We start from the raw sequence: 12,792 nt of genomic DNA, 5'->3' as shown, positions 1-12,792 counted from the left end.
CACAGGGGTGTCTGCAACACTGAGCCTCACTGGGGACACATTTGTAGGGCTGGTATCAATCTTGAATGACTTGGCCTCTTTTATCGTGGTAAGGAATAGCAACAGCCCAGTTGTCTTCCTTCAGCTGGGGCATTCATTTTTCCAGTGGCCCTCTAGATGGTGGTAGGCACATTGGTTTAGTCTCAACTTAGTCCCCAGGTGGTGTAATCCTTCCATCCAGACCTTCTTCTGGTTCTGCATTTGGTGCTGATTTTGATATTTGTTTTGGTTTTGTCTGTAAAATTCTTTGGACTTTATACCCAGTGGGAAGAGGGACTGGAGGTTTACATTTTTGTAGGAGTCTATATAACAGTATTATATTTTTTGAGTTCACAGAAAGTGCTTTTTGTCCCATTTTTTAAGATTAGTCAGAGGTTTTTACAAATTTTACCACAAAAGCAGACATAACATCATCAAGACCTCGACCAAACTTAGCTTTTGCAAAACAGCAACAGAAAATAGAAAGTCCTTACCACATTGGGTTCTTTGCAGACATTTTTGCTGATATTTTCTTAATAAGAACAATTATGGTGAGGGTCTCTGGAGAAGCTTAATTAAGATTCTTTGGTGGAGGAGGGGGTACCATTACAGGTTTGTCCAGTCATAGACATAGTTACTTACACAATTATGAAACCACACGGATTTGTCAATTGCCTAAAGAAAGATTAATGTCATCCGGCTGGCTTTTTAACAAAGGCAAGAACAAGGAACTTGAATAATGCTCACTTAATTAGAGACCTGACCTCAGAACAATTAGGGTTATTCCTGGTTTGAACAATGTATGAGACTTTCTGTTGACTCTGTCTTTCTGCTCAGTAGGTGGAGCCAGGTGTCCTCATTAGAATAAAGGTAAACACATTCAACCCAATTATAAGTGGCAAAAAAGATGTGCCCTTTGTCTTCAAGGGTTGCAGAGGGTGGCAACTGACTGGAGAATACTGGCGCTGCAAGGTGACATTTCAAGTACCATGAGCTCCAAGTCAAAATCCATAGGGGTGATCGGAGCCCCTTTCTCAAAGGGACAGGTGAGTACAAGGCCTGGCTTTGAATAACTGCACTTTACTGGAAATTTGGGACTTTAAAAAATGTAAGGTGTCACTTTCCAGTTAGTTACATTTTCCTGCACAATCTGGGCAAGGACAGCACCTTTTAAAATCCTCTCACCATTTCGAGACATTGCATAATTACGGTCTCAAACTCACTTACTCTCGTGGCTCCCAATCTCGGTCAGAGTCAATGTTGCTTGAAACTGAATGTTTACATATTTACTGGTGTTGAACCAAAAAATATTTTAGTTGTAATGAAATGGACTATTTCTGCAGTGCAGAGTCTCCTTTAGCTTTTGTTGCTTTTGGTGTTTGTGATGTCTCTTGAGTATACAGAAGGGAAGGGGAATTTAAGAAGACTCATTTGTTTGATTATGCAATTCATGCCTAGAAAAACTTAATCGGTGGTGATCTTCAGATTTGTTTTAATTTGGATAAACTAAATGTTACTGTTTTATGCGACTTTGTCAATAATTCCTATTATCTTATTGTTTAATGATTCTTCAAAACTGTTAGTCCATGGGCTGGTAGACTCTCTCATGTATCTCTCTGAGTGGAAAAAAAAATACTGCAAGTTGGCAACACCGTCAGGACTAAGGGTTTATGAAACTTCCAGATTGTCTTGACAGCCGTCTAAGTGTGAACCAACACACATCAGCCATATTTAAATTGACGGTCCTTTTTCCCTGTCTGGACACATTCATCTTGGTAATTATAATGAGATGACAAGATGCCTTCCTAGACTTCAACGTGGTCTGGGCTTAAAGAGAAAACTTAAAAAATCAAACCAAATAGGACAATATGTGATTTGAAATTCCAAAGGTTGGTTTTTTTTTGTTTTTTTAATGGACTCTTTCTCCCAGTTTCTAAAAATTTAGGAAGAATGTCACCCCTTCTAATTTTGAAGTCTTGATGTGCACTCTGACTTTTTACTGCAAAACAAACTGGGAAAGGTCAGAGGTTGGAGGCCCAAACTGCATTTGGACTATCTGTAAATACTGCTCCTTTGCCCTGGAAACCCTCCAAAGAGGCCTCCCAGAGTGCAGGGACATCCTGCTGGCATGGTGTCTTTTAAAATCCACACTATGCTCAACTATTCTTCAAACAGTTTGTAACAGCAAGAACTGGAAAAAAAAAGAAAAAAAAAAAAAAAAAAAGGAGGGGGGAGAAATTCCACCCGATGTACAACCACAAGAATGGGAAGCCGTACTCCATGGATGTATGATATGTCAAAATACATTCTACGGTCATGTATGACTAAAAAGAGCAAAAACACATTTAAAAAAAAAAAAAAGGAAGGGAGAGAAGGGAAGTAAATGGAAGGAAGGAAGGAAAGGAGGGAGGGAAGGGGACCAAACATGTTCTGGCCCTGGAGACTCTGCAGAAGCCTAACCCTGGCAATGAGAGCCCCTCTGGGGACAACGATGTCCCCTCTGAGGGACAGAGTATCAAAGGGCCACTGGATGCATTTTCCATTCTCAGTAATTCTTCTTCCCCCACAGCTCTCCTCCCATTAAAATATGAAACTTACTGTCTCATGGTTGTAAGGATGGAGAGAGATTTTTCTAACTAAGCCATTCAACAGAGAGGTGGGGAGGGTGGGTGACCAACATATAGGCATTTGTCCCTAGTTAAAAGGGATAAAAGTTGACAGACAGGAAGACTAGAGGGCAGATGATAGAGGGTGACGTGTGAGAACGATGTCCTTTCCCTGCCTCACCCCTTGCAAGGCAGTGAGGAAGCAATGAGGTAGGTAATATTTTTATCTTGCAGTTACCTAAGATTCAGAGGCATGTGGTAATGTGTTCAAGGTCACACAGCCTTGACTATGTGATTCCAGACAGGACTGCTTGATTTCTTCAAATCCTGTGCCCCTGACCTGCACTGATGTCTCTTGAGAGAGCTGAACTCCATAGCAGATCTGATACTTGTGGTCAGTTAAGGACTAGGTTCCATTTAAAAAGGCAGCAGAACTGAAAAAGCAGTTTCCAAAGTGGACAGACAAACCAAGCAAGAGGCAGAGACTAATCATGAGAAGCAGCTTGGAGCAAACACATAAGAACAAAGGCTAGAAGATGTCACTCCGAGAAGTTTAATGACAGTCTTACAAAAAATACAGCATCAACTAAGGTAGATGAAATTTGTTCTAATGTTGGAAAGGGAAAGGGGGAAAAAGTTTTGTTTGTTTTGACCATCTACTGTTTGTCAAACCTACACGACAACATGTAGGGCTACAAATGTAAAAGAAGTTTAAACTGAAATTGAGCAAGGGAGGAGAGACAGAAACATGAAACTAAAGACAGAACACCAACCAAGGAGTACCTTACTGGGAGTTAGAGAGGGAGAAATTCCATCTCCTTGATGGATAGATGGGGAGGAATTTGTCAGGGGGTACAGGTTGCAGGTGGTTCCATGTTGCATTAATCAGGAGGAAAAACTTACTGTACTCTAAGGCACAGCAGGGTAAGTGAAGAAAACAGTAATGCACTACGTATCTCAGAAGAGATTTTAAATGTGCTCTTTCTAGTGAAATAATAAAAGTTGAAGGTGATGGATATGCTAATTACCTGGAGTTGATCACTACCCAATGTACACAGGAATCAAGACATCATCACCCTGTACCTTGTAAATATATGCAAATACTATATGTCAGTCAAAAATAAAATACAAAAAAATTAAATTAAAAAAGGATTGAAATAAAGGAACAAAATGTGTCAGGAAGAGTGTGTGCCAGGGACAGGAATTTGACACTGAATATTTGCCTGGCACCCAGGACAGGCCTCTGTCATTTGAGGAAGAAATATTTGCTTACATTGGGGCCACAACCCCAATCCTAGGAATAAACACATGTCTCTTTTGGTACATCTTCTCATCTGACAAAAAGAAATAACTTGATATATCTAAAAGTCCTATTGGAAATTAAAACCAGAAGGATACAGAAAAGAATGATTTCTTTGGACCTCTCTCGGTAGAGACCTGAGACGGACTTGCTGGAAAGGAGGGGACTGTCAAACTTCCAGGTGTGGCATGGGTGTTTTCCTTGTGACTGTTTAGACAGGTCAGAACTTGAAATTTCTGGGCTGGTCTTTGTGATTTCAGCTCCCAGCTGGAGATTTCTCCCTTGCCTGCGTTTACTACCCCCAAAGTCCCTAGGTACTGCTATGGGGACCTGCATGCAGGCAGGTCCATGTTCTTTCTCTTCTGATGCCTTTGCCCAAACTATTGCCCTGTCATGTTTTCCTGACCACCTACTTACGTTGCAAGACTTGGTTCAAAGATTACCTGGTCATGGAGCCTTTACTGACCCATCCTGCCTCTGGCAGAGAAAGGAGTATTGTGTTTTTGTTACTATGACATCCAGTATCTGTGTTGAAGCAACCACCTGTGTAACTGGGATTAAGCATCCACATTTTCTATTGGTTTATGAGTGACTCAAAAACAGGAGGCTTTCCTTTTTGTTAGTCTGTCTCCATCTATCAGGGTGATTTGTGCTGTGTGGACAACATGGTGTGATGGGAAGAGGGGTTGCAGGCATTGGAATCTTGAAACCAGGATATGAATGGAGGCTCTGCCACTCATTATCTGTGATTCAGCAGGAAAACCTCATAATCTTCGTGATGTGATTCTGGGTCCTCCTATCTGGCTTTGGGGTAATTCAGACTACCTTGATGTGAAGATTAAATGAGAGAATTCAAGTTCCTGTCTCTATAGGAGCTCAAAAATAGATAGGATTCAAATAATTAAAAGTGATGTGGGCATTGGGTGCTCATGATCATGACTGAAGTGCTTTATTTTTTAATTGTTCAGCCACGAGGTGGGGTGGAAAAAGGCCCTACAGTATTGAGAAATGCTGGTCTGCTGGAGAAACTTAAAGAACAAGGTAACTTTTAAGTTGAAAGATGATCTTCCCCATCTCCTCCCCAGTGAAAATAACAGACTCCTGAGAAAACAGAATGTGTTTGGAAAGATGTTTATATCACACAACAGCAGCAGGAACCACACACCTTTACAGCCACATAGTACCAGAGAAGCAGGGCTTGGGAAGAGTGCTCAGTCAGCATTGTTGGTGGAACTTCTCACTCAGATATTTTGCCTTCCCAGTCAAAGTGCTGTACAAAAGAACCTTAGTGGCAAGAACAGGGTTTGGGGAGGATGCTATGGGAGCTGGGGAAATTAAATGAAAACCAAGAGACTCTACGAGATGAGGATCCCTGTTTGTGAAAGGAAATAAAATGAAACAGTAATAATAGTAATAGTAGCACCAAGTTTTCACATAGTGGGTATGTGTGCACACACACATTTGTATGTGTAAGTATACAAATGCAAAATTATATGTTTTCTCAAGTATAGGCTTAAGTATACGCTATCTTTACATTTTTAAAACCCTGATGAAATGTTAGTGATGTCATGGAACAACTGGAAGCTTCATTTATTTCTGCTAGGAATGCAAAATGATACAGCCACTTTGGAAAGCAGTTGGACAGTTTCTTAAATAAACATTCATTTACCTTTTGACCCAGCAGTTCTACATATTTGCCCAAGAGAAGCGAAAATGTACTTCCTCACAAACACTTGTACTTCAATGTGTAGCAGGAATGTTTATAACAATCCCAAAATGGAAATGACAAAAGGCCATTGCCTGGCAGATGGATAAAAGTGGTACATCCACCCAGTGAGATGATCCTTATCTATATGAAGTATCAGGCCAATGACAGACAGCAACGTTGGTACATCTCAGAAAACAGCATGTCATGTGAAAGAGACCAGACACAAAAGACCAGATACTGTATGATTATATTGAGGTGAAATTCTAGAAAGACAAAAGTAGAGCAAAAGAAAGTAAATCAGCAATTCCTGGGGGTGGGGGCAGGAATAAAGGAATGGAAATGTTCTATATATTAATTGTGGTGGTGGTTATAGATCATAGATAGATCCAAAACTCATCAACCTGTACAATTAAAAATAAGTGAATTTTAGTGAGTAAGAATTATAGCACATAAAGCTATGAAGGAAGGAAGGAAGGAAGGAAGGAAGGAAGGAAGGAAGGAAGGAAGGAAGGAAGGAAGGAAGGAAGGAAGGAAGGAGGTGAGAATAGAAAGCGTGGGTAAATGATCTTGGTTAACAAGCATAATTTGGTCACATCTTCTCTCAAACGGTACCTCTTGAAGTGTTACTGAATCACTAACACCCAGATGTAATAAATACAATGAAAATGGATGAACTGATCCCGGCTCACAGTTTTACAGGAAGCTTTCTAGTTTTAGGAGGCACATTCAGATCCTCAAGGACTTTGGGTTACCTACAATTTTTTTTTTTTTCCCACTAAAAACAGTGACTGAAGTTGCTGAAGCTTGAGATTCATATTTGATTCTGACAGCACCATCAGGAGCCAGGTACAGAGGACTGAGGATAAAGCTGAGCGGCTTCAGTAGGTGACAGTTTGGATTGGAAACCTCAGTTTCCTCTTTTAAAGCCACTGTTACCAGGACCTCTGTAACAGAGCTACCACTGAGAGACTGGGGCTCAACTTTTTATTAAGTGGAAAAAATTGTTGAGTGTGAATTTTCAGAATGGCAAATGATCAAAAGACAAGATTCCTGAAAGAAAAAACAAACCTCAATCTGAATAATCATTAACACAGAGTCAGAAAATTTAGAAAATTTAGAAAATGTATTCTCTTTGGGGTGCTTTAACTGCTTCTTGATTACAAAAACAAAGTATGCTTATTACAGTAAGGTAGAAAGTACAGAAGCAGAGAGCAACAGGGACAGTGGTAAAGACAGTGATGCCTCCTGCTAGGTCCAAACCAGAAAGCTCTTACTGTTCTTTTAGTGTCTGCTCTAACTGGATTGCTTGAAGAAGTGCTCATTGACGGCTGGGCATACAGCTGGTGCCAGGGTGAGGTGGTGATGCTAACAGGACAATGTCAGGCAAAAGTGTACATGATTTCCACCTTCACCACATTCACTATCTTTTAGGACTTTGCTTACACATTCAAAAAATGACTTATTTCATACATTTGTAAACTTACAAAACTGATTTGCAATCTGTTTTTATTTAGTAACTGGAAACTTTTAATTGCAGAGTGTGATGTGAAAGACTATGGGGACCTGCCCTTTGCCGATGTCCCTAGCGACATTCCCTTTCAAATTGTGAAGAATCCAAAGTCTGTGGGAAAAGCCAACGAGCAACTGGCAGGTGTGGTGGCAGAGGTGCAGAAGAACGCCAGAATCAGCCTGGTGCTGGGTGGAGACCACAGGTCTTGTGCAGTGGCTGTCCCCCTGGGTGTCGGGCACAGGCGGCAAAAGCACTGACCGATATTTGATACTCTATTTTCTGCCTTAAAAACAATTTTGTATAGGTTACTACTTTATTATAGAAACATAGACTTAGCCAAACTTGCAAAGTCTCACAGGAAATAGATATGAGTGGATTTTAGCCAAATAGCACAGGCTTCTATTTCTAAATAAGGGAACACTTGTGGTCAGCTAATTTTTCTTGATTACTTATAATACATATAATTCATTTAGGTTAAAAATTTTTAAAAGAATGAGCTTTTCATTGTAAAAGTAATATATTTTTTATACTTTCATAAAAGTATATAAATATGTATACTTTTACTTATAAAAGTATAGATTATTTTTGAAAGTGCACATGTACTTTCATAAAAGTATATAAATATGTATACTTTTACTTATAAAAGTATAGATTATTTTTGAAAGTGCACATGTACATGCATACACACACACGTACACACAGTGGTAATAATATTTCTTCACACAGTGGTAATAATACTTCCTTAACAGCCAATTCGATCAGAATTGAAAATCCAATATGCTTCCTTCATGATATCTTTTTCCCTTATACATGATGATTTCATTTAGCAATAAAATCGTTTATCTTCTGTTCTTAATCTACTGTACAAATTTCCTTGTTTCTTCATAGTATGCACAGAAATATCACAAGTATCATTCTTTATTGATGTATAATTTTTCAGCAAGCAATTATATCCATATATATCCATAGTGTTGGAAGGTTGATTTCAAATTTTCACTGTTATAATGTATGAAAATTATTTTTGTGCATGGAGCTTTTTAAATGTTTGCTCTCAAGGATGTTATTACCAGAATAGGTCTGATGACTTCAAAAAGTAGACATATTCTTGGACTTTTGATGAGAAAGTCAATGAATTCACAACCCTCAACTTCCTGTTGTAAAGCCCAATTGTTAACCAGGGCTTCTCTAACAAAGACATAATTGAGAGAATGGGGCTTACTTTTTTTTTTTTTAAGTGGAAAAATTTGTAAATGGAAATTTTAAGAGCAACAAGTAGCCCAGAGTCAGGAAACTAAAAAAATAAACCTCAACCTGGACATCAGGCGCGATTGCTCTTGCTTTGAAAATCTGATAACTTCTGGATTCTCTGAATGATACTTAAATGCTCACAAGTGGGAGAATTCCAGGCATTGTATAGTGAATCAAAATCTTTTAACTTTTGTACAAGACGCCACTTAGATCTTCCATTCTGACAAATGTTTGGAGTTTGGAGTACTTGGGATGGACTTTGATGGTCCTGAACTCGGTCAAGAGTGGGACATCAAATGTGTAGCAGGAGCAAGCAGAGGCTCTGAGCATGAAATAGAGTGAGAGAACCAGACTAGTGGATGAAAGAATTGAGTGATGGTTTCCAATTATGAAGGAGCTGAGTTTTAAGAAAAACTGACTTTGTCATAATTCACTTCAGAGAATTAAGTATCTTCCAAGAGAGGAGAGTTCAGAAAAGGAGTCAGATTTAACTCTAAGAATTGAACAGCACCTCATGCTAAGGAATCATGTGGTTACTGTTTTGATGAATATTTATATGTATTTTTTTTTGGTTAAGCTGTATAATGCAATTTTATTACAAGACGATTTAAAAACATTTTAGTAATGACAGCAGTTTAACTTGTTTGTAAGTATTAAGTTATACCTTCTCCTCTATTTTTATAATTGTTTAATTGGCATCTCTAATGTAAAATCTGTCAGAAATAGCTACTTGCACTTAAAACCTAGCTGGCAGATTAAGTGAGCTAAGGAAATGATGTGTGTATGAAATTACGTTGAAAACTTAATGTTCACACAAACTTTCTTTTCTTCCAAAGTTTGGCAATTGGAAGCATCTCTGGCCATGCCAGGGTCCACCCTGACCTCGGAGTCATCTGGGTGGATGCTCACACAGATATCAACACTCCACTGACAACCACATCTGGGAACTTGCATGGACAACCTGTGTCTTTCCTCCTAAAGGAACTGAAAGGAAAGGTAAAAGACTGGTTGGTACTGTTACAAACAAATAGTCTTGGCAAGTAGGAAGCATCTTAAACCATCTTATACTTGGTAAAATTGCAAAACCATTTTCTCTAAGCAAACAAGCAAAAGATTGGTCGATAACAGGGAAAAGGCTCTCCACTTTCACCTTACTTGATAGTTTGCAAACTGACTCCATAGACAATTGTCTCTCTGATCTATGGGGCATTGGTTCCAGGACCCCTAGCAGATACCAAAACCTTTGAATGCTCAAGTCCCTTAAACAAAATGGCATAGTGTTTGCATATAACCTATGCACATCTCCCATCTATTTTAAATCAGCTCTAGATTACTTAACATACCTAATACAATATAAATGTTATTAAGTAGATGTTATACTGTCTTGTTTAGGTGATAATGAAAGAAAAGTCTGTACGTGTTCAGTACAATCCGAACCATCATAGGCTTACCTACATTTTCAATTCCTGTTTGGTGGAATTCAGATGCAGAAAACCAACTATACACCCACTCTCTGAATTCTTAAACTACCCCTTTTCATAGGTGGGGCAGGGAAGAATCCTTTATAAACAAGTTAGAAGAGGTTCGGAGAGGTCACACATTGACAGCATATGGTGAGGCAAGGACCAGAACTCAGTCTCCTGCTTCCTGCCTCTTCCCACCACACGTCACACAGGCGCTCCTGCTTATGAAGTGTTCCCCTGTACATCATAGACCCTTTTCAGAAAAAGATTTTAATGCAGATTACAATGATTTATGATTTCACACTGACTGTGAGAAGCACCTTCTTTTCCAGAAGATTTACAATTGTAGATTGAGATTTAACATGTGGCTCACAATTTTTATTGATACGTTGTAGTGTATCAATATCTTTATTGATAATACTTGTCCAAATGATGATTCAAGAGGATTCAAACCTCCTACTGTTAAATGCTCAGAAGTAACAATTTTTTTTTTAACTGAGGACCAATACATGTGTTTATAAATTTGCAAAATGTCAAGTTAACATCCAAGCTTGGATCCAGGACTAAGTGGGTATCTGTCATCATATTATGATATGAAGAGCAACAAAGGGTTTGTCCAACATTCCCCTCAGCCACTCTAGATTTAATCCAGAGGACTTAATCTTTACTGAGAAAGAGAAGGAAGCTACCAAAGTAAAGAAAGGACACTCATTTCTTTAGAGTCTTGAGAAAGCAGGACCTAGCAGACTTGGGGCACAGAACAGGGAAATGCTGTGTTCAGGGTTCATCTGAGCCACATGGCAAGGCTGGCATTCCCTTTAATTATCTTAAAAATAATTTCCTCTAAGTTTATATGCTAAACATTAAGATACATGCAATCCAACAACTGTCCTTAACGTTACCTGTAGGGTCTACTCGAGAGAAACACATTTAACTAAATGGAAACATTGCCACTTTAGATCCCTGATGTACCAGGATTCTCCTGGGTGACTCCCTGCATATCTGCCAAGGATATTGTGTATATTGGCTTGAGAGATGTGGACCCAGGGGAACAGTAAGTTTATTCCTTGATGTGATTTGTCTTTATTTTATGTGTGTGTGCTAGATGTTTTATTCCCTGAAAATTGTTTTAAAGAGCAAGCCACTATATGTGTATATACACATATATACATGTTTCTATATAAATTTGTACACACATGTATGTATTCAGGCAATTTATATCTTGACTTGCTGTTAAAAATCAAATAAAACTATATGCATGCAGGTCACAGAACTTAAATATTTTATACACACTTTACCACAGTGATTTTTTTTAACCATGAAAGAGGAGGGAATTGAGTCAGCTTTATTAATTGTAGATTATCTTAATATCTCTTCTTTGATAGCTACATTTTGAAAACTCTGGGTATTAAATACTTTTCAATGACTGAAGTGGATAAGCTGGGAATTGGCAAGGTGATGGAAGAAACACTCAGCTATCTACTGGGAAGGTATGATGCACTTGTGTGCCTGTGTATGCATGACATAAAGACCTGCTAATGATACTAACTGATATAAGTTATCAATGAAGTCTTTAAATAAAATCATAAAACCTTTGGGTTGTTACTTTTTGTAGAGCAGAATAAGAACTGTAGTTTTCTAATAAATATTAAACCAGCAACTTTAAATGAAATCCTTTCCTACTTCTTAAAAGAAAGAAAAGGCCAATTCATCTGAGTTTTGATGTTGATGGACTGGACCCTGCTCTCACACCTGCTACTGGCACACCTGTCATGGGAGGTCTGTCCTACAGAGAAGGTCTGTACATCACAGAAGAAATTTACAAGACAGGTAGGTAAAAACCTGAGGCAATAAAGAAGTAAGTGTACACTTGGCTAGTATGTGTTCATGCTCCCTGATCTGAAAACCAGGCCCTATTTGACGCTTTCCAGAATGCCCATCACATGATGCAATAACTAAAGAATTGTTGGTCATTACCTCTTTGTACTGGGTAAATTTTGAAGTTGGGTAATGCTGATTTTAAAATAACAATTTTTATAAATTACATTATTCATGTTTTGTTTTGTTATTGTAGGGCTACTCTCGGGACTAGATATAATGGAAGTAAACCCATCTCTGGGGAAGACACCAGAAGAAGTAACTCGAACAGTGAACACAGCAGTAGCAATAACCTTAGCTTGTTTTGGAGTTGCTCGGGAGGGTAATCATAAGCCAACAATTAACTACCTTAACCCACCTAAGTAGGTGTAAAAACAAGATATAAAAATCACAGAGCTAATAAATAACATTTAGCAAATCTAATAATACACTTAAGCCTACAGTTATCCTTCCAAAAATCTATTCTTTGAGAAAACATCTTCCAATTAGTATGAATTCTACAAATTCCTGCTTGGTGTTAAATACAAGATTTGGAAATTCAAACTTTTGTAAAATTAAAAAGCTTGTATTTTCCATTTTAGCAAAAGACAACTTTAGACAGAGGCATACTTTAATTTCCAAATAATATGCTGGCATCAAAAATAAACATACACCAGTACAAGCTCTCCACAGAGTGAAACTCTTTGATATCAGGAGACAGAGCTACCCAACCTGGAAAGGTAGCCATGTGTCCATATGGGTCAAAAGATGTAATTTTTGTAATAAACTCTTTATAATAAAACTGTTGTCTACATGTTTCCAGATACACACACACACACACCTATGCATATATATATATACCTATATATATACACATACATATATACACATATGTATACACCTGTATATATATGCATACACACACACACACACACATCCTATTTAAAACTGCTGTATTTTTAAAAGTCAGTGAAATCAACATCTCCAAAACATTGTCAGACCTTGGTGAAGCTATTAAAACTCTGGCTCTGGTTTCTTCATCTGTAAAACAGATAATCATGGGCTTGGCAATCTCTTAAGTT

The 12,792-nt window shown here is 38.3% G+C and overlaps 1 protein-coding gene across 1 annotated transcript; it reads left to right on the top strand.

Moving 5' to 3' along the window:
- Positions 1-908: 908 nt before the first annotated feature.
- Positions 909-12,512, top strand: ARG1 (arginase 1). Its single transcript, XM_079148213.1, has 8 exons — positions 909-1,064; positions 4,893-4,965; positions 7,170-7,344; positions 9,227-9,386; positions 10,813-10,907; positions 11,239-11,343; positions 11,547-11,683; positions 11,928-12,512. The coding sequence occupies exons 1-8, from the start codon at positions 1,008-1,010 to the stop codon at positions 12,095-12,097; spliced, it is 972 nt and encodes a 323-aa protein (XP_079004339.1). The 5' UTR covers positions 909-1,007; the 3' UTR covers positions 12,098-12,512.
- The last annotated feature ends 280 nt before the right edge of the window (positions 12,513-12,792 follow it).

Source organism: Sciurus vulgaris (assembly GCF_902686455.1).
Source record: "Sciurus vulgaris genome assembly, chromosome: 7".
In the NCBI taxonomy this organism is placed as follows: domain Eukaryota; kingdom Metazoa; phylum Chordata; class Mammalia; order Rodentia; family Sciuridae; genus Sciurus; species Sciurus vulgaris.
Note: the sequence above shows the minus strand (reverse complement) of the source record. Positions and strands in the feature narration are given on the sequence as shown.